Raw genomic sequence first — 27,391 nt, 5'->3', positions numbered from 1 at the left:
GCTGAGGCAGGAGAATCACTTGAACCCAGGAGGTGGAGGTTGCAGTGAGCTGAGATTGCACCACTGCACTCTAGCCTGGGCGACAAGAGTGAAACTCCATCTCAAAAAACAAAAAAAAAAGTGCATTAAAATTATTTGCAATTTTTCTTTTTTTAAAATTGTTTATTTAAGTGCCGGGCGCGGTGGCTCACGCCTGTAATCCCAGCACTTTGGGAGGCCGAGACGGGTGGATCACGAGGTCAGGAGATCAAGACCATCCTGGCTAACATGGTGAAACCCCGTCTCTACTAAAAAATACCAAAAAACTAGCCAGGTGAGGTGGCGGGCGCCTGTAGTCCCAGCTACTCGGGAGGCTGAGGCAGGAGAATGGCGTAAACCCGGGAGGCGGAGCTTGCAGTGAGCTGAGGTCCGGCCACTGCACTCCAGCCTGGGCGACAGAGCGAGACTTCGTCTCAAAAAAAATAAATAAATAAAATAAAATAAATAAATAAATTACTTATTTATTAGAGGCAGAGTCTCAGTCTGCCACCCAGGCTAGAGTTAGGGTGAGATCCTAACTTACTGCAGTCTCAAACTCCTTACCTCAAATGATGCTCCCACCTCAGCATTCCAAGAAACTGAGACTATGGGCACGCACTATGCCTTGCTAATTTTTGTTCGTTTCTTTGTTTTTTGTTTTTGAGATGGAGTTTCGCTGTGTCACCCAGGCTGCAGTGCAGTGGCACAATCTCAGCTCACTGCAATCTCCGTCTTCCAGGTTCAAGCGATTCTCCTGCCTCAGCCTCCCTAGTAGCTGGGACTACAGGTGCACAACACCACACTCGCCTAATTTGTATTTTTAGTAGAGACGGGGTTTCACCATGTTGGCCAAGATGTTCTCGATTTCCTGACCTCGTGATCTGTCCGCCTCCGCCTCCCAAAGTGCTGGGATTACAGGAGTGAGCCACCACGCCCGGCCAATTTTTTTTTTTGTTTAAGAGATGGGGATCTCAGTATGTTGCTCAGGCTGGTTTTGAATTCCTGGGTTCAACTGATCCTCTCTCCTCGGCCTCTGAAAGTGCTAAGATCACAGGCATGAGCCACCACACCCAGCTGCCATTTTTCAATTGATTACTTGTCTATTTATTATTGAGTTGTAAGATATTTGGGGCCAAGCATGGTGGCTCACACCTGTAATCCCAGCACTTTAGGAGGCTAAGGTGGGCAAATCACTTGAGGTCAGGAGTTCGAGACCAGGCTGGCCAACGTGGCAAAACACCCTCTCAACTAAAAATACAGAAAAATTAGCCAGGTGTGGCTGGGTGCAGTGGCTCATGCCTGTAGTCCCAGCACTTTGGGAGGCCGAGGCTGGTGGATCATGAGTCAGGAGATTGAGACCATCCTGGCCAACACAGTGAAACCCCATCTCTACTAAAATACAAAAAATTAGCCGGGTGTGGTGGCGTGTGCCTGTAGTCCCAGCTACTTGGGAGGCTGAGGCAGGGGAATTGCTTGAACCCAGGAGGCAGAGGTTACAGTGAGCTGAGATCACGCCACTGCACTCCAGCCTGGTGACAGAGAAAGACTCCATCGCAAAAAAATTAATAAATAAAAATAAAAATATATTAGCTGGGCGTGGCCAGGTGCGGTGGCTCATGCCTGTAATCCTAACACTTTGGGAGGCCAAAGAGGGTGGATCACCTGAGGTCGGGGGCTCGAGACCAGCCTGACTAACATGGGGAAACCCTGACTCTGCTAAAAATACAAAATTAGCCGAGTGTGGTGGTGCGTGCCTATAATCCCAGCTACTCGCAAAGCTGAGGCAGGAGAATGGCTTGAGCCCAGGAGGCAGAGGTTGTGGTGAGCTGAGATCGTGTCGTTGTACTCCAGTCTGGGCGACAAGAGCAAAATTCTGTCTCAAAAAAAAAAAAAACAACAAAAAACAAAAAACTGTTAGCCGGGTGTGGTGGTGCACACCTGTGGTCCCAGCTACTCAGGAGGCTGAGGCATGAGAATGGCTTGAACTCAGGAGGTGGAGGTTGCAGTGAGCCGAGAGTGCGCCATTGTACTCCAGCCTGGGTGACAGAGCAAGACTCTGTCTGAAAAAAAAAAAGATATTTTGCATGTATTTGGATAACTTCCCTATCAGATATATGATTTACAAATATTTTTCTCTCATTCTCTGAGATTATTCCATTTTAGGACATCATAAAGCTATAGTAATCAAGACAGTGTGGATGTGGTAAAGCATAGACACATAGAACAGAACAGAGAGTCCAGAAATTGACCCACAAGCCTATGCCCCATTCATTTTTTACAAATAAGTGCGAGAAGCCAACTGAATAGAAAGCGTATAGCCTTTTCAAAAAATAGTACTGAAACAATTGGACATCCATAGGCAAAAAAACAAACAAGCAAACAGAAGAACCTGGACCTCAGGCAAAAGTCATCCCAGAATAGATTGTAGATCTCACTATAAACATAAACTATACAACTTTAGAAGAAAACATAGGTGAAAATCTTTGTGTTCTATGGTTAGACAGGCAGTTCCTAGGCATGGCAGTAAGATTCATTTTCGGCCGGGCGCGGTGGCTCAAGCCTGTAATCGCAGCACTTTGGGAGGCCGAGATGGGCGCATCACGAGGTCAGGAGATCGAGACCATCCTGGCTAACACGGTGAAACCCCATCTCTACTAAAAAATAAATAAATAAATAAATAAAACTAGCCGGGCGAGGTGGCAGGCACCTGTAGTCCCAGCTACTTGGGAGGCTGTGGCAGGAGAATGGCATGTACCCGGGAGGCGGAGCTTGCAGTGAGCTGAGATCAGGCCACTGCACTCCAGCCAGGGCGATAGAGCGAGACTCCGTCTCAAAAAAAAAAAAAAAAAAAAAAGATTCATTTAAAATTTTTTGATAAATTGCACTTTATTAAAACTTTTGCTCTAAAAAGACAGTGTTAAGAGAATGAACTAACAAGCTACAAACTAGGAGAAAACATTTGCAAACTGCATATCTGACAAGGGATTGCATCCAGAAGACACACAGAATTCTAAAAATTCATCCGTATGAGAATAAACCACTCAATTTAAAAATGGGCTAAATACTTGAAAAGATGTTGGCCGGGTGCGGTGGCTCATGCCTGTAATCCCAGCACTTTGGGAGGCCAAGGCGGGTGGATCACAAGGTAAGGAGTTCAAGACTAGCCTGGCCAAGATGGTGAAACCCCTTCTCTACTAAAAAAAAGAAAAAAAACTTGGCCAGGCACAGTGGCTCACACCTGTAATCCTAGCACTTTGGGAGGCTGAGGCAGATGAATCAGGAGGTCAGGAGATCAAGACCATCCTGGCCAGCATGGTGAAACCCTGTCTCTACAAAAATACAAAAATTAGCCAGGCATGATGCTGGGTGCCTGTAATCCCAGCTACTCGGGAGGCTGAGGCAGAAGAATCACTTGAACCAGCCAGTCAGAAGTTGCAGTGAGCTGAGATCGCACCACTGTGATCCACCCTGTGCGACAAATTGAGATTCCATCTCAAAAAAAGAAAAAAAAATTAAAAGGTATGTTTGCCTCATTATGTTACAATAACTAATATGGAAAGCAATATTGCAATCCCTATTAGCACATGACATCAAATGAATTATCCTTTGTCCCCGGACCTGCTGCCTCCTCCTGCTTATCAGGGGACAGACCCAGTACATCTCCCCTCAGCGCTGGGTGGACAGAACCCTTGCTTTCTCGGAGGAAACCCAGGAATCCCAGAGACAAAGGGGAAGGGGACTGGCATGTGGCTGCGCAGGGCTGACTGAGGTCAGTGTTAGCAGACCATGGGGCATGTTCCCAGGAGGCTGCTTACTGGGCCCTGCTCCTGTGGTTTCCCCCAAGTCGTGATTCTGAAATGAATAAGGACGGTGCAGAACTGGACTGCAAATGCAGGAGTGACTTCCTGGGAGGGTGGGGCCCCTATCTCTCCTAGACTTTGTGGTCAGACTCTGGCCAACACCCCCTCTAAGCCCACAGGAGAGGAACAGGAGTGATAGCCCCCAAACCCCAGTCGCACCAGGCCTCGAGGGCCCCTCTGTCACTGGATGTGATAAGAAACCCCACCCCGGCAGCCCCCTCCCCTCACCTGACCAATGGCCACAGGCTGACTGGGCCCAGCTCCCTGTATATAAGGAGACCCTGGGGGCTGAGCACTACCAAGGCCAGTCCTGAGCAGGCCCAACACCAGTGCAGCCGCCCACCCTGCCGCCATGTCTCTGACCAAGACTGAGAGGACTATCATTGTGTCCATGTGGGCCAAGATCTCCACGCAGGCTGACACCATCGGCACCGAGACTCTGGAGAGGTGAGAGGCAGGACTGCCAGAGGGACTGGGTGGGAGGCCAGGTATGTGAGTTGGGACAGTGGAGAGGGGGTGGTGTGGAGGGGACAGTGAGGAGGGGACCGTGGGGAGAGGACAGTGAGGAGGGGATGCGGAGGGGACGGGGGGAGGGGGCAGTGGGGAGGAGACGGTGAGGAGGGGACAGTGGGGAGGGGACAGTGGGGACAGATAGCCTTCCCTCTCAGTGAGGAGGGCAGGGTAAGGAGGGTAGGATTAGGAGTTGCACAGGTATCTGGGCTCACTGAGACCTGAGCAGGCACAGGCCCAGGTTCTGACAAGCAGAGGGTGAAAAATTTTGCTCTAGACCTGAAGGGCCTTACAGGGCAGCCAGGGCACTACAGTCTCTAAAGTCTCAGCATCTGATCGCAGCGTCTGGGATCCGGGCACCGTCCCAGTATCAAAGTCCCAGCGTCTGATCCCCTGGGAGCGTCCAGGGAGCTTTTCCTTCCCCGGAACGCTGCTGGGAGGTCATGAGCCTGCAGAAGGGGTGGCGGGCAACCCAGTCTGGGGCTGGGAGGGAGGTCCTGTGGCCACAGGAGACGGTGGAGGGGCTGGGGGCACCACGCGTGCTGCAGGCGGAGGGCGGGGACTTGGGGATCAGGCTGCACAGAACCCGTTGGAAGCAGGGCGACCAGCCGGGAGCTGCAGAGGCCTGGGTGGGGGGCCTCTAGCACAGGGCAGCCTGGGAGGGGCAGCTGCCTGGGCACCCGGGCACCGCGAGGAGGGGTTGGGGCCTGCTGCGGGGTCGCAGATGTGTCCTGGTGCCCGGAGAGGGCCGCAGGGCGCCGGGGCCGTGGGCGGGAGGCCGGGCTGCTGGGAGCTCACGGCCCCCGCCCCTCGTCCCAGGCTCTTCCTCAGCTACCCGCAGACCAAGACCTACTTCCCGCACTTCGACCTGCACCCGGGGTCCGCGCAGCTGCGCGCGCACGGCTCCAAGGTGGTGGCCGCCGTGGGCGACGCAGCGAAGAACATCGACAACATCGGCGCCGCCCTGACCAAGCTGAGCGAGCTGCACGCCTACATCCTGCGCGTGGACCCGGTGAACTTCAAGGTGAGCCGGGCGCGGTGCGGGCGGGGCGGGGCGGGACCGCTGGGCGGGGCGGGGCGGTGTCCCCGGGCGGGGCGGGGCCCGGGTTAGGCCCCGCCCCGCACTGAGCCGGCCCCGCCCCCAGCTCCTGTCCCACTGCCTGCTGGTCACCCTGGCCGCGCGCTTCCCCGCCGACTTCACGGCCGAGGCTCACGCCGCCTGGGACAAGTTCCTATCGGTCGTATCCTCTGTCCTGACCGAGAAGTACCGCTGAGCGCCGCCTGCGGGACCCCCAGGACAGGCTGCGGCCCCTGCTCTCCAAGTTCCCCAGCCCCACTTACCGCGTAATGCGCCAATAAACCAGCGAACGAAGCAGCGTCCACCTGGTCTCTGTGGTCTGTGGGCGGCGGGCGCGCGGGGAGGCGGAGCGGGAGGAGGACGCCCCGGCTGTCTCCCGGCCACTGCTGGGCCGCAGGGATCCTTGCACCGACTCCAGGGTCTGTAAGAAGCAGAGGGATGTGCAGCTCCCAGGGCGGGAGCGGGGGGCACTGGGCACCCAGGCGTGGTGGAGAAGGGGTGCAGTTAGGCCTTTGCGGTAGGGGGAACAGTGCTGCCGGCCACCCGCCCGGCTCTCCCTGGGACCTCCGTGGTCTTCCTTCTTTATTTCTCCCGAGTGTGTACTATTTCCTGATTTCAGAACGATCAGGATGAACAGGGGAGTGATGGGCGTCTGCGTTCACTCATTCCTTCTTCCATTCCTCAGTGAAACATTTACTGGGCGTAAGACAGCCTAGGCATGTTTCTAGGCTATGGACACCGCAGCTGAAGTAAAGAAAGCCCCCTGCCCGGTGGGGCTGACAATCTAGTGGGGGATACAGACGTGATATAGACAGATCACAGTTCACAGAAATGAGAAAGGAAAAGAGGCTGAGCCTCACTCGTAAGAGAAATGCAAGTTAAACTACACAAAAATAAAACCTCAGTGAGATCCATGTCTCACCTCTCTGATAGGCAGAAATCCAAGAGTTTGATCAGACTGCAGGCACCCCTCCTCCACCGGGCACCCCTCATCCAGGGCAGAGGGAGCCCAGCCCGGGGTGCAAGTCCACTGGGGCATCTGATTTGCCAAAGACCCGAAAACCCAAGTGTCCGTCATCAGGGACTAACTGGAAAAATCAAGGATATCCACACAATGGAGAACTCGACTGAAAAAGAAAAATGAGGATAATTTCTAATAATGAAAAGAAAGAGGTTAGAGTGGTGTGTACACAATGGTGGAACAGAGGGCAAACAAGAACATGTGTGTGCACATGTATGTGAGCATATGCATAACTATGTGTGAGGCTGTGTGTGGACATGTGTGTTTGTGCACAGACATGTATGTGCCCACATGTGCTTACTTCTGCAAAAACAAACCATGGGAGGATAAACTGGAAATGAATACAAATAATAAGTTAGGTAGGGATGGAGGGGAAGGTGGAAAGACAGGGAAGGACAGGGGAAGGAGGGGAAGCTCCTCCAAGTCTGACTCTCTACATAGTTTTGACCTTTGAATGGTGTAAATATTTTTCATTATCAAAAATAAATTCAGTTTGGGCATGGTGGCTCATACCTGTAGTCCTAGCACTTTGGGAGTACAAGGGGAGAGGATTGCTTGAGGCCAGAAGTTGAAGGCCACCCTTGCCAACATAGGGAGATGCTGTCTTTAAAAAAATTTACAAAATTAATAAGATTAAAATAAAAAGAGTGGCTTTGCCAGTGGCGCAAGTCTGTAATCCTACCACTTTGGGAGGCCAAGGCTGGAGGATCACTTGATGCCAAGAGTCGGAGGCCAGCCTACGTAACACAACAGGACCTTGTCTTAAAAAGATTAAAAAATTGGCCGGGCGCGGTGGCTCAGGCCTGTAATCTCAGCACTTTGGGAGGCCGAGAAGGGCGGATCACGAGGTCAGGAGATCGAGACCATCCTGGCTAACATGGTGAAACCCCGTCTCTACTAAAAAATACAAAAAAAGTAGCTGGGCGAGGTGGCGGGCGCCTGTAGTCCCAGCTACTCGGGAGGCTGAGGCAGGAGAATGGCGTAAACCCGGGAGCTTGCAGTGAGGTGAGATCCGGCCGCTGCACTCCAGCCTGGGCGACAGAGCGAGACTCCGTCTCAAAAAAAAAAAAAAAAAAAAAAAAAGATTAAAAAATTAACTGGGCATGGTGGCAGCAGATGATTAGGTTAGGTAAGCCTCCAAATTGGGGGTTAGCCTGGGAGGGTTCTTGACTTTGCCCAGGAAGGAATTCAACGGCAAGCTGGTGGTGTTTAACAGCAACTCTTGTTGATATTGAAGCCACAGCAGACAGCAGCAGCAGAGCACTGCTCCTTACAGAGCTGGGGTACCCTATAGGCAGTGTGCCCAGGAGAGCAGCTCAGAGGCACTGCTGCACTCATCTTTCTATCCACTTTTAATTATATGCAAATTAAGGGAAAGTTTATGCACAAATTTCTAGGATGAGTGTGGTAACTTCTGGGTGGTCCAGTCACTGCCATGGAAAGGGTGGTAATCTCTGGGTGTTGCCAGGGCGATGGTAAACTCCCGTGGCACACTGGTGAGCGTGTCTTATGGAAAGCTGCTTCTGCCCTACTTGTTTTAGCTAGTCCTCAATTTGGTCCAGTGTCCGAGCCCGACCTCCAGAGTACATGTAGAGTCCCACCTCCTACCTCACACCTGCAGTGCTAGCTACTCAGGAGGCTGAGGCTGGAGGATTCCTGGAGCCCAGACGTTGGAGGCTACAGTGAACTATGATTGTGCCACTGCACTCTAGCCTGAGCGACGCAGCAGTACTCTGTCTCTAAAAAAGCAAAACACAACAAAAAGAGTGGCTGGGTGCAGTGGCTCACACTTGGAATCTTAGCACTTTGGGAGGCCAAGGTGGGATGGTCACTTGAGCCTGGGAGCTCAAGACCAGTCTAGGCAACATAGCAAAACTTTATATGTACTAAAAATATATGTATATTTTTAATTAGCTGGACGTGGTGGTGCACCTGCAGTCCCAGCTAATTGGGAGGCTGGGTTATGGGTGGCGGGGAGTATCACTTGAGCCCAGAAGTTCCAGGCTGTAGTAAGCTATGATTGCACCACCGCACTGCAGCCTGGGCAACAGAGAGAGACCTTATCTATATTACCAAAAAAAAAAAAAAAAAAAAGAGGGCCAGGCATGGTGGCTCACGCCTGTAATCCCAGCACTTTGGGAGGCCGAGGCGGGCGGATCATGAGATCAGGAGATCGAGACCACGGTGAAACCTCGTCTTTACTAAAAATACAAAAAAATTAGCTGGGCGCAGTGGCGGGTGCCTGTAGTCCTAGCTCCTCGGGAGGCTGAGGCAGGAGAATGGCATGAGCCCGGGAGGCGGAGCTTTCCATGAGCCGAGATTGCGCCACTGCACACCAGCCTGGGTGACAGAGCGAGACTCCATCTCAAAAAAAAAAAAAAAGAGAGAGAGAGAAAATAAAAGCCCCCAAATTGAAAACCAACTTAAATAAATGAACCAATGTAAGAATGTCGTGATATAATAATCAGAAAAAAGAATTGTTCCAGGTGACTTCTGAACACAGTACCTTGGTTATGACCAAAAGAACTACAAAGACACTCTAATACTCTGTAGTTTATTGTTCCTAATAACATGTATATCATAATTTCATAATCTTTTATTTTGAAATATATTCAAATTATCAAAAAATAAAAGCATCCTGCAAGAATAAGACAAAGATGGAGAAACAAGGATGACTGCTGGTGGGCATGGGGCTTTTTGGGCTGTGATGAAAACATTCTAAAATTGATTATGGTGATGGCCGCACAATTATGTGAACACATTAAAAACTATGGAAATGGGGCCGGGCGCGGCGGCTCACGCCTGTAATCCCAGCACTTTGGGAGGCTGAGGCGGGCGGATCATGACATCAGGAAATCGAGACCATCCTGGCTAAGATGGTGAAACCCTGCCTCTACTAAAAAATAAAAAAAAATTAGCTGGGTGTGGTGGCGGGCGCCTGTAGTCCCAGCTACTTGAGAGGCTGAGGTAGGAGAATGGCGTAAACCCGGGAGGAGGAGTTTGCAGTGAACCGAGACAGCGCCACTGCACTCCAGCCTGGGCAACAGTGCAAGACTCTGTCTCAAAAAAAAAAAAAAGCAATTAGAATGAGACTTTTGTTTTTATTTTCTGTTCTCTGTGACTCAGTAAACTTCTTAGAGAAAGAACCAAAAAAACATTATTGAAATGGGCCGGGGGTGGTGGCTCACGCCTGTAATTCCAGCACTTTGAGAGGCCAAGACAGGCAGATCACCTGAGGTCAGGAGTTCAAGACTAACCTGACTAACACGGTGAAACCCTGTCTCTACTAAAAATGCAAAAATTAGCCACACTTGGTGGCACATGCCTGTAATCCCAGCTACTTGGGAGGCTGAGGCAGGAGAATTGCTTGAGCCTAGGAGACAGAGGTTGCAGTGAGCCGAGATAGTGCCACTGAACTCCAGCTTGGCCAACAGAATGAGATTCTGTCTCAAAAAAAAAAAAAAAAAAAAATTATTGAAATGTACACATTAAGTGAGTGAATTTTATTTCAATAAAATTGTTAAATAAAATTACAAGAATAGAGAAACTCGGCCGGGCGCGGTGGCTCAAGCCTGTAATCCCAGCACTTTGGGAGGCCGAGGGCGAATCACGAGGTCAGGAGATCGAGACCATCCTGGCTAACGCGGTGAAACCCCGTCTCTACTAAAAATACAAAAAAACTAGCCGGGCGAGGTGGCGGGCGCCTGTAGTCCCAGCTACTCGGGAGGCTGAGGCAGGAGAATGGCGTGAACCCAGGAGGCAGACCTTGCAGTGAGCTGAGATCTGGCCACTGCATTCCAGTCCGGGCGACAGAACGAGACTCCGCCTCAAAAAAAAAAAAAAAAGAATATAGAAACTCTCGAATACTACTCATCCAGAATCTCCAGCTGTTAATATTCTACCACATTGGCCTGGTCTCTCTCTTGCCCCCAGTTGCGCTTTCTCTCGGAGCCCTTGGAGAGGGGGATGCCAACATCAGTACTCTAACTATCCTCCACATACTGTGTATTTCCTAAAATCAACAAGGACACTAGCCTGCATAGACAGAGGACAGCCACCACAATCAGGTTAATATTGATCCAAATCCATTTATCAACACATGCACCAACAAGTTCAAGACCCTTTTGAAAGCAATGATACCAGCCATTTACTCCATCCCCAAAGGACTGAGGGGCCTGCGAATTTAACCATGTCAATGCAGTCTTTTTGATGTTATTAACTGAAGAAAATAGATGTTCTTTAAAATATTTACTTATTTATTTATTTTTATTTTTTGAGATGGAATCTCGCTCTGTCACCCAGTTTGGAGTGCGGTGGCATAATCTTGGTTCACTGCAACCTCCACTTCCTGGGTTCAAGAGGTTCTCCTGCCTCAGCCTCCTGAGTGGCTGGGATTACAGGCGCGCCACGATGCCCTGCTAATTTTTGTATTTTTAGTAGAGACGGGGTTTCACCATGTTGGCCAGGCTGGTCTCCAACTCCTGACATGGTAGCATGCGCCTGTAATCCCAGCTACTTGGGAAGCTGAGGCAGGAGAATCGCTTGAACCCAGGAGGTGGTGGTTGCAGTGAGTCGAGATCATGCCACTGCACTCCAGCCTGGGAGACAGAGCACGACTCCGTCAAAAAAAAAAAAAAAAAATTCCTCAAGCTCTCCTTGAGCTTACATTCTAGTGAACTATAAACAGAAACATTTTTTTTTTTCCTGTGGAAAAAGAAAAGTAGAGCAAGTAGGGGCCTAGACAGAGGAGGGGAGGATTGTGATTTTAAATGGGTTGGCCACTGCAGGTCTATTAACTTGGTGACATTTGAGGGAGTGGCAGTATTAGGGAAGGGGCTTCAGGGGAGTGGCCAGCAGCTAGGGATAGAGTGAGGGAAGAAAGGAGGCCTTGTCTGTCTTTTCCTCCATCTGTAAGTTTCAGGGGTGAGTAGGGGGGTGTCGAGGGTGCTGTGCTCTCCGGCCTGAGCCTCAGGAAGGAAGGGCAGTATTCAGGGAGCCCAGGGAAGGGCAGTGGAGTAGGTTTTGTGGGGAATTTCAGGGCTCTATTTTAGAGACGATTTGCTGGAGACACACAGATGAGGACATCAAATACTCGCCTGGATCTAGGGGCCTGAGTCCAGAAGAGAGGTCTGTATGGACACATCCATCAGTGGGAGCACCAGGACACAGACGGAAGCCAATGTCATGTTGTAGACAGGATGGGTGCTGAGCTTCCACACCCACATTATTAGAAAATAACAGCACAGGCCGGGCGCGGTGGCTCAAGCCTGTAATCCCAGCACTTTGGGAGGCCGAGACGGACGGATCACGAGGTCAGGAGATCGAGACCATCCTGGCTAACACAGTGAAACCCCGTCTCTACTAAAAAATACAAAAAAAAAAAAAAAAACTAGCCGGGCGTGTGGTGGGCTCCTGTAGTCCCAGCTACTCGGAAGGCTGAGGCAGGAGAATGGCGTGAACCCATGAGGCGGAGCTTGCAGTGAGCTGATATCGCGCCACTGCACTCCAGCCTGGGCAACAGAGCGAGACTCCGACTCAAAAAAAAAAAAAGAAAAAGAAAATAACAGCACAGGCATGAGGTGGAGGCAGGACACAAGACTATCCAGAAGGAGAAAGAAAGGTGAAAAGCTATTGGTGCAAGGAATCTCCTGGTGGTGCCAATGGCTTGGGCATAGGCTGTGGCCCAAGATGGCTTGTGGGGCACAGGCTGCGAGAGGTGCCGGGACAACTTGCAGCTACAGGGAGAAGAGACTTAGTGCTGTGGGCCTGGCTTGGGGCTGAGGGAACAGCCCTTACCTCCTGCCCCCAGGATCTCCCGGCCCCTCTTGCCCAGGGCCCTGCAGCCCACTGCCCTGACTTCTGAGGGCCGAAGGCGCTCCTGCTTGGGAAGAGGGGACTCAGGGGAGTCCACCTGACCCAGTTCTAACCCAGGCTGATTTACTGTTGCTAACATCCTAGCACACGCATCCCTCTGCCCCACGCACCCAACCCCAAGGCCTGGTACACTGCAGGCCCCAAGGTCCTGTGAGTCCTTTCGATGCCCTCCTCACTCCCACCCCCACCTGCCCGACTCTGCCTGGAGACTCCCTCCAGGGAAGAGTTTTCAAAACAAAGGGTGTTAGTCTCCTATGGGATCCCCTCACCTTTGCAGCATGGGGTCGGAAAGCTGCCTCCATGGTGTGTAGTGCTAAACTTCCAGCTTACTCCAGGCCAGCCGTGACAGCCCCCAGGGCAGGAAGGGCACCCACAGTGAGCCTCAAACAGCTAATTTTGCAACTATAAGCCCATATAATTGTCTTGAAAAGTAATTTATTTCGAAAAGCTAAAAAAACGAATACTCTTGAGCCTCCTTCTAGTAATTCCCCTTCTAGAGGTCTATCATAAGGAAAAGATCCAAAGCACTGATATTCTTCATGGAGTTGTTTATAATAGAAAAAAAACAAGAGCTTGTTCACAAAGGGGAGCCCTGCCGGCTGAAGATGTAACCACCCACTGATTCGCATGGGAGCTGCATCGCACCTGTCAGCAGGGATGGGGGCACGCTTGCTGACGCAGCAAGTGAAAAGAATCAGTGCGTGAAGATGTATGTTCTCTCTTTTGATTCCTTTTTTTTGAAGCAGAACCTCACTCTGTCACCCAGCCTGGAGTGCAGTGGTGCAACCTCATCACAACCAGGAGCCACCACGTGCAGCCCCATGGCAAGCCACCACGCCCAGCCTTTTTTCCCCTGTTTTAAAAAATCCTCTGTTTAAAAAAGATGTGCTTGGGTCGGGCGTGGTGGTTCACGCTTATAATCCCAGCACTTTCGGAGGCTGAGACAGGCAGATCACCTAAGGTCAAGAATTCGAGACTAGCCTGGCCAACATGGTGAAGCTCTACCTCTACTAAAAATACAGAAATTAACTGGGCGTGGTGGTGCACGCCTGTAATCCCAGATACTCGGGAGACAGAAGCAGGAGAATCACTTGAACCCAGGAGGCAGAGGTTGCAGTGAGTCAAAATTGCGCCACTGCACTCAAGTCTGGAAGACAGAGCGAGACTCCGTCTCAAAAACAAACAAACAAAATTTTTATATCTACCTATAATTTATATAAATTTAAAATACATGCATAAAATCACACCCTTTGCAAGCACACGTACTAACTAAAAGGAATATATTCAGCACATTGAAATGGCCGTCTAATGGAGGAGGGAGTAGTTAATAAACAGAGAGGATAAAAGGAAATAAATCAATAGAGCTGGAGGAGGGTCTCCTCCAGGCTGCAGTGAGAACGTAGTGAGCAGAACTGTAGGCCCGCGTGACCTCACCTTCTGTGAAGAGTCCGGCCTCCCCAAGCCACTTTCCTGCCTAGGTGCCCAGCTCAGAGTGTCCCCCACAAGGCTACTGGGGGAGAACCCCAAACCAAGCCTCATTCAGGTGAGGGGGCTGCACAGCGGAGGTTGGAGAGGTCTGTCCCTTCCCACTCTGTGACACTGGGTCCCACTTTCTCTCTAGGGAGTCTCGGTTTCCCCATTTGCAAACTGGAGCTCATAAGGTGGGCCAGAGAAGTTTCACTGCAGTAAGGAATGACTTGTGCCTCTGCCAGGGCCCATGTGCTCCAGGTCACCCTGTGATCACAGGGACAGGGAGGTCAAGGACAGTCACTCCTGAGGCCAGTCTGGGCTGGGCTGACTACGTGGACTCTCATGCCCAGATCGGGGCCCCAATTTCCCAGAACCTGGGGCTCCAGCTGTGGCTCAGGGGTGGGCAGAAGGGGAGACAGAAGTGATAGCTTCCCCAGCCCCCAGTCGCACCAGGCCCTGAGGGCCCCTCTGTCACTGGATGTGATAAGAAACCCCACCCCTGCAGCCCCCTCCCCTCACCTGACCAATGGCCACAGGCTGACTGGGCCCAGCTCCCTGTATATAAGGAGACCCTGGGGGCTGAGCACTACCAAGGCCAGTCCTGAGCAGGCCCAACACCAGTGCAGCCGCCCACCCTGCCGCCATGTCTCTGACCGAGACTGAGAGGACTATCATTGTGTCCATGTGGGCCAAGATCTGCACGCAGGCTGACACCATCGGCACCGAGACTCTGGAGAGGTGAGTGTCAGGCAGGACTGCCAGAGGGACTGGGTGGGAGGCCAGGTATGTGAGTAGGGACAGTGGGGAGGGGAGAGTGGGGAGGGGGCGGTGGGGAGGGGACCGTGGGGAGGGGACAGTGAGAAGGGGACAGTGGGGGGTGGACCACGGGGAGGGGACAGTGGAGAGGGGACTGTGGGGAGAGGACAGTGAGGAGCAGACAGTGGGGAGGGGACAGTGGGGACAGATAGCCTTTCCTCTCAGTGAGGAGGGCAGGGTAAGGAGGGTAGGATTAGGAGATGCACAGGTATCTGAGCAGGCACAGGCCCAGGTTCTGACAAGCAGAGGGTGAAAAATTTTGCTCTAGACCTGAAGGGCCTTACAGGGCAGCCAGGGCACTACAGTCTCTAAAGTCTCAGCATCTGATCGCAGCGTCTGGGATCCGGGCACCGTCCCAGTATCAAAGTCCCAGCGTCTGATCCCCTGGGAGCGTCCAGGGAGCTTTTCCTTCCCCGGAACGCTGCTGGGAGGTCATGAGCCTGCAGAAGGGGTGGCGGGCAACCCAGTCTGGGGCTGGGAGGGAGGTCCTGTGGCCACAGGAGACGGTGGAGGGGCTGGGGGCACCACGCGTGCTGCAGGCGGAGGGCGGGGACTTGGGGATCAGGCTGCACAGAACCCGTTGGAAGCAGGGCGACCAGCGGGAGCTGCAGAGGCCTGGGTGGGAGGCCTCTAGCACAGGGCAGCCTGGGAGGGGCAGCTGCCTGGGCACCCGGGCACCGCGAGGAGGGGTTGGGGCCTGCTGCGGGGTCGCAGATGTGTCCTGGTGCCCGGAGAGGGCCGCAGGGCGCCGGGGCCGTGGGCGGGAGGCCGGGCTGCTGGGAGCTCACGGCCCCCGCCCCTCGTCCCAGGCTCTTCCTCAGCTACCCGCAGACCAAGACCTACTTCCCGCACTTCGACCTGCACCCGGGGTCCGCGCAGCTGCGCGCGCACGGCTCCAAGGTGGTGGCCGCCGTGGGCGACGCAGCGAAGAACATCGACAACATCGGCGCCGCCCTGACCAAGCTGAGCGAGCTGCACGCCTACATCCTGCGCGTGGACCCGGTGAACTTCAAGGTGAGCCGGGCGCGGTGCGGGCGGGGCGGGGCGGGACCGCTGGGCGGGGCGGGGCGGTGTCCCCGGGCGGGGCGGGGCCCGGGTTAGGCCCCGCCCCGCACTGAGCCGGCCCCGCCCCCAGCTCCTGTCCCACTGCCTGCTGGTCACCCTGGCCGCGCGCTTCCCCGCCGACTTCACGGCCGAGGCTCACGCCGCCTGGGACAAGTTCCTATCGGTCGTATCCTCTGTCCTGACCGAGAAGTACCGCTGAGCGCCGCCTGCGGGACCCCCAGGACAGGCTGCGGCCCCTGCTCTGCCCTTCACCCTCCCACAATTCCTGCCCTGACTCCAATAAATGGATGAGGACAGAGCGATCTGGGCTCCGTGTTCTCAGTATTGGAGGGAAGAAGGGGAGAAGCTGAGTGATGAGGCCGGGGGCTTTGCAGGAACTCGGTCATCCCCGCTGACGTCGCGGCCTGGGGGTCACGTGGGGGGCGCTTTGGGGAGGTTCTTGCGCTGAGCACCGGAGCTGCAGCCCGGGTGGAGCAGAGCAGTCCCAGGCCAGCCCACGGCGTCTCCCGGGGCTCTTGGGTCAGACGGGCGCTTGTGCGTCTCCCAGCTTCCCACATCGCCCAAAAACTGTCACTTCGCTAAGCGTATCGGGAGCGTGTCGGGACTCAGGGAACTTTTCCGCAAAGCCTGAAGTCCGAATCCCGGGATTCTGGCAGCTGCGGGGGTCCCTGAGGCCTGTCCCTCCCCGACTCCTAAGAGAGTAGGGGTTTCCTGCCCCGTGTTCTCTCTCCGGTTCCTCCCGTGGGCTCCCTCCTGGCACACCAGTAACTTTGCCCGAGGGGAGTAATTACAGATGCCCCTAAAGTCTGGAGTAAAGGTACCCACGCACAACAGCGTGAGTCAGTGCCAGAAACCCTGGGATCCCGGAGGTCGAGGCCTCCATGTAAGCAGGAAAGCGGACTGGCTACGTTCCCGGCGCAGGCCGAGGGTCCCCGCGTTCCCGCCGCGCTCGGGCCGATAAGGACGGGCGGGGTCCTCGGAGGCTCTATAAGGAGACCAGGGCGGCGGGCGCGGCCCCCAGAGCACGTCAGGCGGCGCCATGCTCAGCGCCCAGGAGCGCGCCCAAATCGCGCAGGTCTGGGACCTGATCGCGGGCCACGAGGCGCAATTCGGGGCGGAGCTGCTGCTCAGGTCGGTAGAGGCGGGGTCTCCGGGAGCTCAGGGAGGTGGAGATGAGGGTGTTGGGCGCGTGGGCCGCCAACGCCATCCAAGGTCCCTCCGATGTGGATCCCCGGGGATCTGGGCGGTGTGGGCGCTAGTGAAGCCCCACGCAGCCGCCCTCCTCCCCGGTCACCGACCTGCTCCTGCAGGCTCTTCACAGTGTACCCCAGCACCAAGGTCTACTTCCCGCACTTGAGCGCCTGCCAGGACGCGACGCAGCTGCTGAGCCACGGGCAGCGCATGCTGGCGGCGGTGGGCGCGGCGGTGCAGCACATGGACCACCTGCGCGCCGCGCTGAGCCCACTGGCGGACCTGCACGCGCTCGTGCTGCGCGTGGACCCAGCCAACTTTCCGGTGAGCCCTTTCCGGCCGGGGCAATAGTGCAGCGCGCAGCCGGGGGAGCTCCGGGGACCCCTAGAGGGGCAGACCCCGTCTCACAGGCCGCTTCTCCTGCAGCTGCTAATCCAGTGTTTCCACGTCGTGCTGGCCTCCCACCTGCAAGACGAGTTCACCGTGGAAATGCAAGCGGCGTGGGACAAGTTCCTGACTGGTGTGGCCGTGGTGTTGACAGAAAAGTACCGCTGAGCCTAGCGCTGCGCAGGCCTTGGTTTGTGCCTGTCAATAAACAGAGGCCCCAAACATCTGCCCCTGCCTGTGTGGTCTTTGGGGAGCTGGCGAAGTGAGGTCACTACTGTTGGCCAGAGAAGCTCAGGGACCTACACGTATCTTCCTAGAACTCTCAAATGCACCCCAACCCCGGAGGTTTGTCCTCCTGTGGTGGGGAGTGCGGTGGGGCAGAGGGAGCACTGTGATGTGGTGGGGGGTGGCCTTCCACTTCAACTCTTGAATCCGGCTTCCAACCACACTGTTTGCAAAGCACTTCCCCATTCATGCATTTATTCATTCATTCTCTCTCCATCCCCACTTCCTGCTGGGACCTGTAGATGCTAATCCTGGACCCTTCTGCAGAGAGATACAGAAACTGAGGTCCCAGAGCCACATGTGCAACCTAATTAGGGCCCCAGAGCAGAGGGCTCCGCAGACCTCACTGTTCCTTTCCCCTTCCTTCCCCCATGGACACTTCCTCGGCTGCAAACCTGTGCTAGCCTGGTTAGCCCTGCCTGTGACCCTCCAGCCCTGGGGGTGAGGTGGGGAGGAAGTCCTCCGTGGCCACAAATTGGCAGACAAACCTGGTTTAGGCTTCCAGCCTGCTCATTGACAAGCTGTGCGACCCTGGGCATGTCCCAGAGCTCTCCGGCCTTTACCCATCGAATAGAAAAACAACATCCAACTCACAAGATTTTTAAAATAATTTTTGAAATCATAAAACAGGGTGGGTGCCTGCCGGCTCATTGCCACCCCACCCCTCCACCCAGCCCCAGCTGCCATGTCTCAGTCTCTGCAGGTGCCCAGGCCAAGGCACTCCCTCCCCAAGTTCCCTCTTCTCCCTCCCCAGGATGGGGAAAGGAATCTTAAGGCTCCACCCCAGGCTTTTCAGACAAAGAATAGGGTCTGAAGAAAGAGTGGGACCTTGGAGGTCTCCAAATCCTGAATAGGATTGGCTCTGGGTTGGCCACCCTGGGTCTGTGTGGGAAGCACTAGACCAGGCCTGGCAGCCAGGTCTGACCTGGCGGTCAGCGCCTAGGTCTGAAGAGAGCTGTTGGAAGTGGAGCCCTGACTGTGAGTCAGTCAAGCTCCCTCCAGCAGTCACTGCCAGGGACCTGTTGCCCTGCACTGCCTGGGACACCAGCCTGGTAGTTTGGAGAACTTGGCCCCATGTTATCTACATACCCCAACTGTTTTCATTTTGTCTTGTTTTGTTTTTGAGACAGGGCCTTGCTCTGTGGCCCCGGCTGGAGTGCAGTAGCTCACTGCAGCCTCAACCCCCTGGGTTCAAGCGATTCTCCTGCCTCTGTCTCCGGAGTAGCTGGGATTACAGGCATGCGCCACCATGCCTGGCTAATTTTTGTATTTTTAATAGAGACACAGTTTCACCACGTTGATCAGGCTAGTCTCAAACTCCTGACCTCAAGTGATCCGCCTGCCTCAGCCTCCCAAAATGCTGGGATGACAGGCGTGAGCCACCGTGCTCAGCCCCCCAACTGTTTACATGGATAAGTAACAGCTTTTGGTCCCAGGCAGAGTTTGGTGTGAAAGCAGCTTATGTTTCACTTTGGAAAAACTGTGCTCTTCTTCCCATCCAGGAAGGTGCCTTGAGTCTGGGCCATATGTGGATACCTTATGGGTATAAGGGGCTCAGAACCCTGTGTAGAAGCCCAGGACAATGGGAGTGGGAAGGCTACCATGTAGAGAACTGGGTTTCTGTTTGGGCAGGACTAAGAGACGCAGGGCAGCCTTGGGCAACCTGCCTATTCTCACTTACTCCTCTTCCCCTTTTCCTGTGCCAGGCACCTCCTGACAACTTGCCTGCCAAAGACCCTGCATCCCAGGCATAAGCTCCTACTCTCCCCCTCCTTTCACTTCTGAGCTTACACAGACTCAGAAAGAACCCACCACGGTGCTGTCTCCTGAGGACAAGGCTAACATCAAGGCGGTCTGGGCGAAGCTTTGCGACCACGCTCCTGACTATGTCATGGAGGCCCTGGAGAGGGAAGGACCCTCCTCTCCCCGCTCACATTTTGGGTCCAACACCCACTCCAGCGCTCCACTGGCCACCCCTAACCGTTCTTGCCCCAGACCCAGCCCCCAGCCCCTCATTCTTTACTTCTCCCTGAAGCATGTTCCTGACCTTCCTCTCACTTGGTCCTGAGGTATGGCTCAGCCCACATCAAGAAACAATGCAAGTAGGTGGCCGACACGCTGACCAATGCCATGGCCCACTTAGATGACATGCCCAATGACTTGTCTGAGCTGAGGCAACTGCACGTCAATGACCTGTGGGTGGACCCAGGCAACATCAGGGTGAGCTTTGGGCCGGGAGGAATCTCAGGTGTGGGGGCAGCTGGTCTTCCTCATAAGACACAGCAGACCATGCATTCGGGGAGGTGGAGCACAGCTGGCAGTGGTATCTACGTCCCCTGACCCTCTCCACAGTTCCTGAGTAAATGCTTGCTGGTGACATTGGCCCATCACACCCTTCCCAGTTTACCCACGTGGTGCCTCCATGGACAAATTCTTTGCTTTTGTGAGTGCTGTGTTGACCTCCAAATACCACTAAGCTGGAGCGTTGCTGGCCCTGCCTCCTGCCCAGTGGGCCTCCCTCCAGGCCCTCCTCCCCTCCCGCCCCAGCACTTCCTGATCTTTGACTGTAGTCCCAGTAAGCAGCAGCCTGTGTGTGCCTGGGTTCTCTCTGTCCCTGAGTGTGCCAGCCATCGGGGTATTTTCCTGTCTCAGACCAAGGAACTCTCCGCAGCTGCATGGGGTTGGGGAGGGAGAACTGCAGGGAGTATGGGAGGGGAAGTTGAGGTGGGCCTGCTCAAGAGAAGGTGCTGAACCTGTCCCTGTCCTGAGAGGTGCCAGGCCTGCAGGCAGTGACTCAGGAACTGCGGAGGAGAGAGGCCTCCAGGGTTCTTCTCCGGGAGTCCCAGCATTGCCACCCTCCTTTGAAATCTCCCTGGTAGAACCCAGTTAAACATACACTCTCCATCAAAACAAGACGAAATAAAACAAACTAGCAAAATAGGCTGTTCCCAATGTAAGTGCAGGTGCCACAACATCTCCCTCATTCCCACCCCTTCCTGCCAGAGGGTAGGTGTCTGGAGTGAGGGTGCTGGCCCTACCCACGCGTCCTCTGTCATGGGAACCCTCCCAGAGCAGCCCAGTCAGTGGGGAAGGAGGAAGGGGCTGGGATGCTCACAGCCGGCAGCCTACACCCTGGGAGACTCTTCAGCAGAGTACCTGGCGGCCTTACTCCTGCACTTCTCCTGCACTTTATAAGGTGCTTTCAGAACTCACTGTGTGCCCTGCTCTGAGCCCCCAGCTAATTGCCCCAGCCAGGGCCTCTGGGACTTCCTGGTGCTTCCGCTTCCCGTGCTGCCAGCAACTTCTGGAAACGTCCCTGTCCCCGGTGCTGAAGTCCTGGAATCCATGCTGGGAAGTTGCACAGCTCATCTGGCTCTCAGTCCTCCGAAGAACATGGGCACCACTTCCAGCCCGGCTCCTGTCCCAGAGCAAGCGTCCCCCTCCACACTCACAGTACTGGATCAAGCTTTGGGGAGGGTGGAGAGGGCCCCATCACCACTTTTCTTCTGGACATAGACCTCTGAATCGTTGGGGAGTTCCCTCCCCCTCTCCACCATCCACTCTTCCTCCGCCTCACAGCCCAGAGCATTCTTATTTAAGCATAAACACTTAAAAATATAAACTAAAATCCATCCATGCTTTCAGACACACACACACCCTTTCTTGTGTTACTTAAAGTAGGAGAGAGTCTCTCTTTCCTGTCTCCTCACCCCTACCCCCAAAAGAGACCACAGTGAAGGGTTTGGGACTGAGCCCACCGGCCCCATCCTGTGCTGAGGGAACAGCTACAACTACGACTACTGCTGCAGGTCCTCTTTTTGGACAAAAATACCATCATGCTGTAGACACCTGTGTACAACTTCCTATTCTCTGAACGGTCTCCTCTACATCCCTTTCAGTCAGTTGATTCAGCTCTGTGCCATTCCACAGTCTCATTGTTTCTATATTTCCATTGCGATCCCGCCAAAAATCATCACTATTTATTTATTTATTTATTTATTTATTTTGAGACGGAGTTTCCCTCTTGTTGCCCAGGCTGGAGTGCAATGGCACAATCTCGGCTCACTGCATCTGCCTCAGGGGTTCAAGCGATTCTCCTGCCTCAGCCTCCTGAGTAACTGGGATTACAGCCACGTGCCACCGATGTCCGCTAATTTTGTATTTTTAGTAGAGACAGGGTTTCTCCATGTTGGTCAGGCTGGTCTCGAACTCCCGACCTCAGGTTTTTCACCTGCCTGGGCTTCCCAAAGTGCTGAAATTACAGGCGTCAGCCACCGCGCAAGGCCAAACCATCACTTTTCATGAGCAAGGATGCACCCACTGGCACTACTGCACCTCCCACCCTTCCCCCGCCAAGTCCACCCTTTCCTCACCCCACATCGCCCCCACCTCGATTCTGCAACCACAGGGGACTTCTCTCCCCGCCCTCTCCCCTCCCAGAGCCCAGTTTGTTTGTCTGTTTACAACCACTATTTACCTAGCGAGTCTTCCATCAGACAGCATTTGGAGAGATGGGGGTGTCTCAGTGAACCACGACCTCTAGGTCCGGGGGAGAGTCAGTCACACAAACTGCACAGGGTCCCACTGTGAGTCCAGCACCCACCACCCCCACGCGCCACCCCACAACCCCGGGTAGAGGAGTCTGAACCTGGAGCCGCCCCAGCCCAGCCCCTTGCTTTTTGCGTCGTGGTATTTGTTCCTTCCTGGTGCCTGTCACTCAAGCACACTAGTGACTATCGCCAGAGGGAAAGGGAGCTGGAGGAAGCCAGGCTGGAGAGCAGGAGGGGCTCTGCGCGGAAATTCTTTTGCGTTCCTATGGGCCAGCGCGTCCGGGTGCGCGCATTCCTCTCCGCCCCGGATTGGGCGAGGCCTCCCGGCTCACACTCGCTCGCCCGCGTGTTCCCCGATCCCGCTGGAGTTGACGCGCGTCCAGCGCGTGCCAGGCCGGGGCGGGGGTGCGGGCTGACGTTCTCCCTCACTAGGGACGCTCGGGCGCCCGAAAGAAAAGGGTGGCGCTGCGCTCCGGGGTGGAAGAGCGGACAGCGCCCGACCCCAACGGGCCGGCCCCCTCGCCCAGCGTCGCGACCGCCCTGCTTCCCGGCGAGCTGGATGGGCGGGAGTGGAGTGGCGGGGGGAGGGTGGAGACGTCCTGGCCCCCGCCCCGTGTGCGCCCCCAGGGGAGGCCAAGCCGCCGCCCGGCCCCGCGCAGGCTCCGTCCGGGACTCCCCTGCGGTCCAGGCCGCGCCCCGGGCTCCGCGCCAGCCAATGAGCACCGCCCCGCCGGGCGTGTCCCCGCGCCCGGAGCATAAAGCCTGGCGCGCTCGCGGCCCCGCACTCTTCTGGTCCCCACAGACTCAGAAAGAACCCACCATGGTGCTGTCTCCTGCCGACAAGACCAACGTCAAGGCCGCCTGGGGTAAGGTCGGCGGGCACGGTGGCGAGTATGGTGCGGAGGCCCTGGAGAGGTGAGGCTCCCTCCGCTGCTCCGACCCGGGCTCCTCGCCCGCCTTGACCCACCGGTCACCCGCAACCGCCCTGGCCCCGGACCCAAACCCCACCCCTCACTCTGCTTCTCCCCGCAGGATGTTCCTGTCCTTCCCCACCACCAAGACCTACTTCCCCCACTTCGACCTGAGCCACGGCTCTGCCCAGGTTAAGGGCCACGGCAAGAAGGTGGCCGACGCGCTGACCACCGCCGTGGCGCACGTGGACGACATGCCCCAGGCGCTGTCCGCGCTGAGCGACCTGCACGCGCACAAGCTTCGGGTGGACCCGGTCAACTTCAAGGTGAGCGGCGGGCGGGGAGCGATCTGGGTCGAGGGGCGAGATGGCGCCTTCCTCGCAGGGCAGAGCATCCCGCGGGTTGCGGGGGGTGCAGCGCAGGCGGCGGCTGCCGGCCCTCGGCCCCACTGACCCTCTTCTCTCCACAGCTCCTGAGCCACTGCCTGCTGGTGACTCTGGCCGCTCACCTCCCCGCCGAGTTCACCCCTGCGGTGCACGCCTCCCTGGACAAGTTCCTGGCTTCTGTGAGCACCGTGCTGACCTCCAAATACCGTTAAGCTGAGCCTCGGTGGCCACGCTTCTTGCCCCTTGGGCCTCCCGCCAGGCCCTCCTCCCCTTCCTGCACCCGTACCCCCTGGTCTTTGAATAAAGTCTGAGTGGGCGGCAGCCTGTGTGTGCCTGGGTTCTCTCTGTCCCTGAGTGTGCCAGCCATCGGGGTATTTTCCTGTTTCTGACCAAGAACCTCTCCGCAGCTGCATGGGGTTGGGGAGGGAGAACTGCAGGGAGTATGGGAGGGGAAGTTGAGGTGGGCCTGCTCAAGAGAAGGTGCTGAACCTGTCCCTGTCCTGAGAGGTGCCAGGCCTGCAGGCAGTGACTCAGGAGCTGCGGAGGAGAGAGGCCTCCAGGGTTCTTCTCCGGGAGTCCCAGCATTGCCACCCTCCTTTGAAATCTCCCTGGTAGAACCCAGTTAAACATACACTCTCCGTCAAAACAAGACGAAATAAAACAAACTAGCAAAACAGGCTGTTCCCAATGTAAGTGCAGGTGCCACAACATCTCCCTCATTCCCACCCCTTCCTGCCAGAGGGTAGGTGTCTGGAGTGAGGGTGCTGGCCCTACCCACGCGTCCTCTGTCATGGGAACCCTCCCAGAGCAGCCCAGTCAGTGGGGAAGGAGGAAGGGGCTGGGATGCTCACAGCCGGCAGCCTACACCCTGGGAGACTCTTCAGCAGAGTACCTGGCGGCCTTACTCCTGCACTTCTCCTGCACTTTATAAGGTGCTTTCAGAACTCACTGTGTGCCCTGCTCTGAGCCCCCAGCTAATTGCCCCACCCAGGGCCTCTGGGACTTCCTGGTGCTTCCGCTTGCCCTGCTGCCAGCAACTTCTGGAAACGTCCCTGTCCCCGGTGCTGAAGTCCTGGAATCCATGCTGGGAAGTTGCACAGCCCATCTGGCTCTCAGTCCTCCGAAGAACATGAGCACCACTTCCAACCCGGCTCCTGTCCCAGAGCAAGCGTCCCCCTCCACACTCACAGTACTGGATCAAGCTTTGGGGAGGGTGGAGAGGGCCCCATCACCACTTTTCTTCTGGACATAGACCTCTGAATCATTGGGGAGTTCCCTCCCCCTCTCCACCATCCACTCTTCCTCCGCATCACAGCCCAGAGCATTCTTATTTAAGCATAAACACTTAAAAATATAAACTAAAATCCATCCATGCTTTCAGACACACACACACCCTTTCTTGTGTTACTTAAAGTAGGAGAGAGTCTCTCTTTCCTGTCTCCTCACCCCTACCCCCAAAAGAGACCACAGTGAAGGGTTTGGGACTGAGCCCACCGGCCCCATCCTGTGCTGAGGGAACAGCTACAACTACAACTACTGCTGCAGGCCCTCTTTTTGGACAAAAATACCATCATGCTGTAGACACCTGTGTACAACTTCCTATTCTCAGTGAACTGTCTCCCCTATATCACTTTCAGCCAGTTCATTCAGCTCTGTGCCATTCCACAGCTTCACTGATTATTACTTTCATTTCATTTTGGTTCTTGAGATGGAGTCTCGCTCTGTCACCCAGGCTGGAGTGCAGTGGCGCGATCTTGGCTCACTAGAACCTCCACCTCCTGGGTTGAAGCGATTCTCCTGCCTCTGCCTCCTAAGTAGCTGGGACTACAGGTGCAGGTCACAACACCTGGCTAATTATTTTTATTTATTTATTTATTTATTTATTTTTTTTTTTTGAGACGGAGTCTCGCTCTGTCGCCCAGGCTGGAGTGCAGTGGCCAGATCTCAGCTCACTGCAAGCTCCGCCTCCCGGGTTTACGCCATTCTCTCGCCTCAGCCTCCCGAGTAGCTGGGACTACAGGCGCCCGCCATCTCGCCCGGCTAATTTTTTGTATATTTTAGTAGAGACGGGGTTTCACCGTGTTAGCTAGGATGGTCTCGATCTCCTGACCTCGTGATCCGCCGGTCTCGGCCTCCCAAAGTGCTGGGATTACAGGCTTGAGCCACCGCGCCCGGCAATTATTTTTATTTTTAGTAGCGATGGGATTTCACTATGTTAGCCTCAGGTAATCTGCCTGTCTCAGCCTCGTAAAGTGCTGGGATTACAGGAGTGAGCCACCTCACCTGGCCTCATCGATTATTTCTATTATTTCCGGTTATGATCCTTTGTATTTGTCCTCATAAGTCATTTGTCTTTCCTTATTAAGATGTAGGAGCTTGGCCGGGCGCGGTGGCTCACCCCTGTAATCCCAGCACTTTGGGAGGCTGAGGCGGGTAGATCATGAGGTCAGGAGATCGAGACCATCCCGGCTAACATGGTGAAACCCTGTCTCTACTAAAAATACAAAAAACTTAGCCCGGCATAGTGGCAGGTGCCTGTAGTCCCAGCTACTCGGGAGGCTGAGGCAGGAGAATGATGTGAACCCAGGAAGCGGAGCTTGCAGTGAGCTGAGATTGCGCCACTGCACTCCAGCCTGGATGACAAAGTGAGACTCCATCTCAAAAAAAAGAAAAAAAAAAAAAGATTAGGGAGCTCTTTCCATACTAAGAGTACAAGACCTTGGCTGAGATCCGTTCTCCATGTCTTGCCTTAAGAGGGTTCAGGCAGCAGAGACATTGCAGTAAGATGCAGGAAGAAGGGGTTGTCCCAGGCCTGAGGTAAGGGGTCTTTGGTGACTTTAAGTTCCCACATCTCAACAAAACAAAACAAAACAAAACAAAACAAAACAAAAGGAGGGTGTGGTGGCTCATGCCCGTAATCCCAGCACTTTGGGAGGCTGAGATGGGCGGATCACCTGAGGTCGGGAGTTTGAGACCAGCCTGACCAACATGTAGAAACCCAATCTCTACTAAAAATACAAAATTAGCCTGGCGTGATGGCCCAGGCCTGTAATCCCAGCTACTCGGGAGGCTGAGGCAGGAGAATCACTTGAATCCAGGAGGCGGAGGTTGCAGTGAACTGAGATCATACCACTACACTCCAGCCTGGACAACAAGAGCGAAACTCCATTTCAAAAAAAAAAAAAAAAAAGCCCCCACATCTTCTCATTTTTGTTCTTTCCTTCAGGCTGTGGGCAGAGTCAGAAGAGGGTGGCAGACAGGGAGGGGAAATGAGAAGATCCGATGGGGGAAGCAATGCTAAGCTGGTCGGAGCTACTTCCTTCTCTGCTCAAGGCTCCTGGACATCCAGGGCAGGGCCTGAGTGAGGGTCTTGGGGGGACGGGGCAGGGGGCAGGCTGAAGGATGCCCAGCTGACACACTCTCCAAAGCGAGGTCTTCTGCCAGACCCCCAGGAAATGACTTATCAGTGATTTCTCAGGCTGTTTTCTCCTCGGTACCATTCCCTCTAAAAAATCGCTTTTCATGAGCAGGGATGCACTCATTGGCATTCCTGCACCTCTCACCCTTCCCCAGAAGTCCACTCCTTCCTTCCTCACCCTGCAGGAGCTGGCCGGCCTCATCACCGCCCTATCTCCCCACCTCCATTCTCCAATCACAGGGGTCTTGTCTCCTCTGTCCTTTCTCCTCCCAGAGCCAAGCCTCCTCCCTCCTCTACCTCCTCGACTTAATACATATCCTTAAGTCTCACCTCCTCCGGGAAGCCCCACACTAACCCTGGTCCCCTTGAACGCCTCGTCCGCACCTCCAGACTTCCTCAGGGCCTGTGATGAGGTTTGCACCTCTGTGCCTACTTGTGTGATGGTTAGAGGACTGCCTACCTCCCAGAGGATGCTGACTGCTCCAGGCGGTTCCGGCTGTCGCTTTATTTACTTGTTTAACAACTATTTACCTAGCGAGTCTTCCATCAGA

At 54.9% G+C, this 27,391-nt stretch overlaps 4 protein-coding genes across 4 annotated transcripts; all 4 read left to right on the top strand.

Annotated features, from left to right (window-relative positions):
• The first annotated feature begins 3,969 nt into the window (after positions 1-3,969).
• Positions 3,970-5,764, top strand: LOC117097928 (hemoglobin subunit zeta). The gene is made up of 3 exons (XM_033236455.1): positions 3,970-4,325; positions 5,208-5,412; positions 5,534-5,764. The coding sequence occupies exons 1-3, from the start codon at positions 4,231-4,233 to the stop codon at positions 5,660-5,662; spliced, it is 429 nt and encodes a 142-aa protein (XP_033092346.1). The 5' UTR covers positions 3,970-4,230; the 3' UTR covers positions 5,663-5,764.
• Positions 5,765-14,281: 8,517 nt separating this feature from the next.
• On the top strand, positions 14,282-16,011 carry LOC117097927 (hemoglobin subunit zeta-like). The gene is made up of 3 exons (XM_033236454.1): positions 14,282-14,569; positions 15,457-15,661; positions 15,783-16,011. Exons 1-3 carry the CDS (start codon positions 14,475-14,477, stop codon positions 15,909-15,911), a joined length of 429 nt encoding a protein of 142 aa, XP_033092345.1. The 5' UTR covers positions 14,282-14,474; the 3' UTR covers positions 15,912-16,011.
• A 673-nt stretch (positions 16,012-16,684) lies between these two features.
• Positions 16,685-17,517, top strand: HBM (hemoglobin subunit mu). The gene is made up of 3 exons (XM_033236453.1): positions 16,685-16,843; positions 17,023-17,227; positions 17,330-17,517. The coding sequence occupies exons 1-3, from the start codon at positions 16,752-16,754 to the stop codon at positions 17,456-17,458; spliced, it is 426 nt and encodes a 141-aa protein (XP_033092344.1). The 5' UTR covers positions 16,685-16,751; the 3' UTR covers positions 17,459-17,517.
• A 4,858-nt stretch (positions 17,518-22,375) lies between these two features.
• Positions 22,376-23,743, top strand: LOC117097922 (translation initiation factor IF-2-like). Its single transcript, XM_033236449.1, has 3 exons — positions 22,376-23,040; positions 23,158-23,362; positions 23,506-23,743. Exons 1-3 carry the CDS (start codon positions 22,391-22,393, stop codon positions 23,632-23,634), a joined length of 984 nt encoding a protein of 327 aa, XP_033092340.1. The 5' UTR covers positions 22,376-22,390; the 3' UTR covers positions 23,635-23,743.
• Positions 23,744-27,391: the final 3,648 nt, after the last annotated feature.

Source organism: Trachypithecus francoisi, unplaced genomic scaffold (genome assembly GCF_009764315.1).
Source record: "Trachypithecus francoisi isolate TF-2019V2 unplaced genomic scaffold, Tfra_2.0 Lachesis_group15, whole genome shotgun sequence".
In the NCBI taxonomy this organism is placed as follows: domain Eukaryota; kingdom Metazoa; phylum Chordata; class Mammalia; order Primates; family Cercopithecidae; genus Trachypithecus; species Trachypithecus francoisi.
Note: the sequence above shows the minus strand (reverse complement) of the source record. Positions and strands in the feature narration are given on the sequence as shown.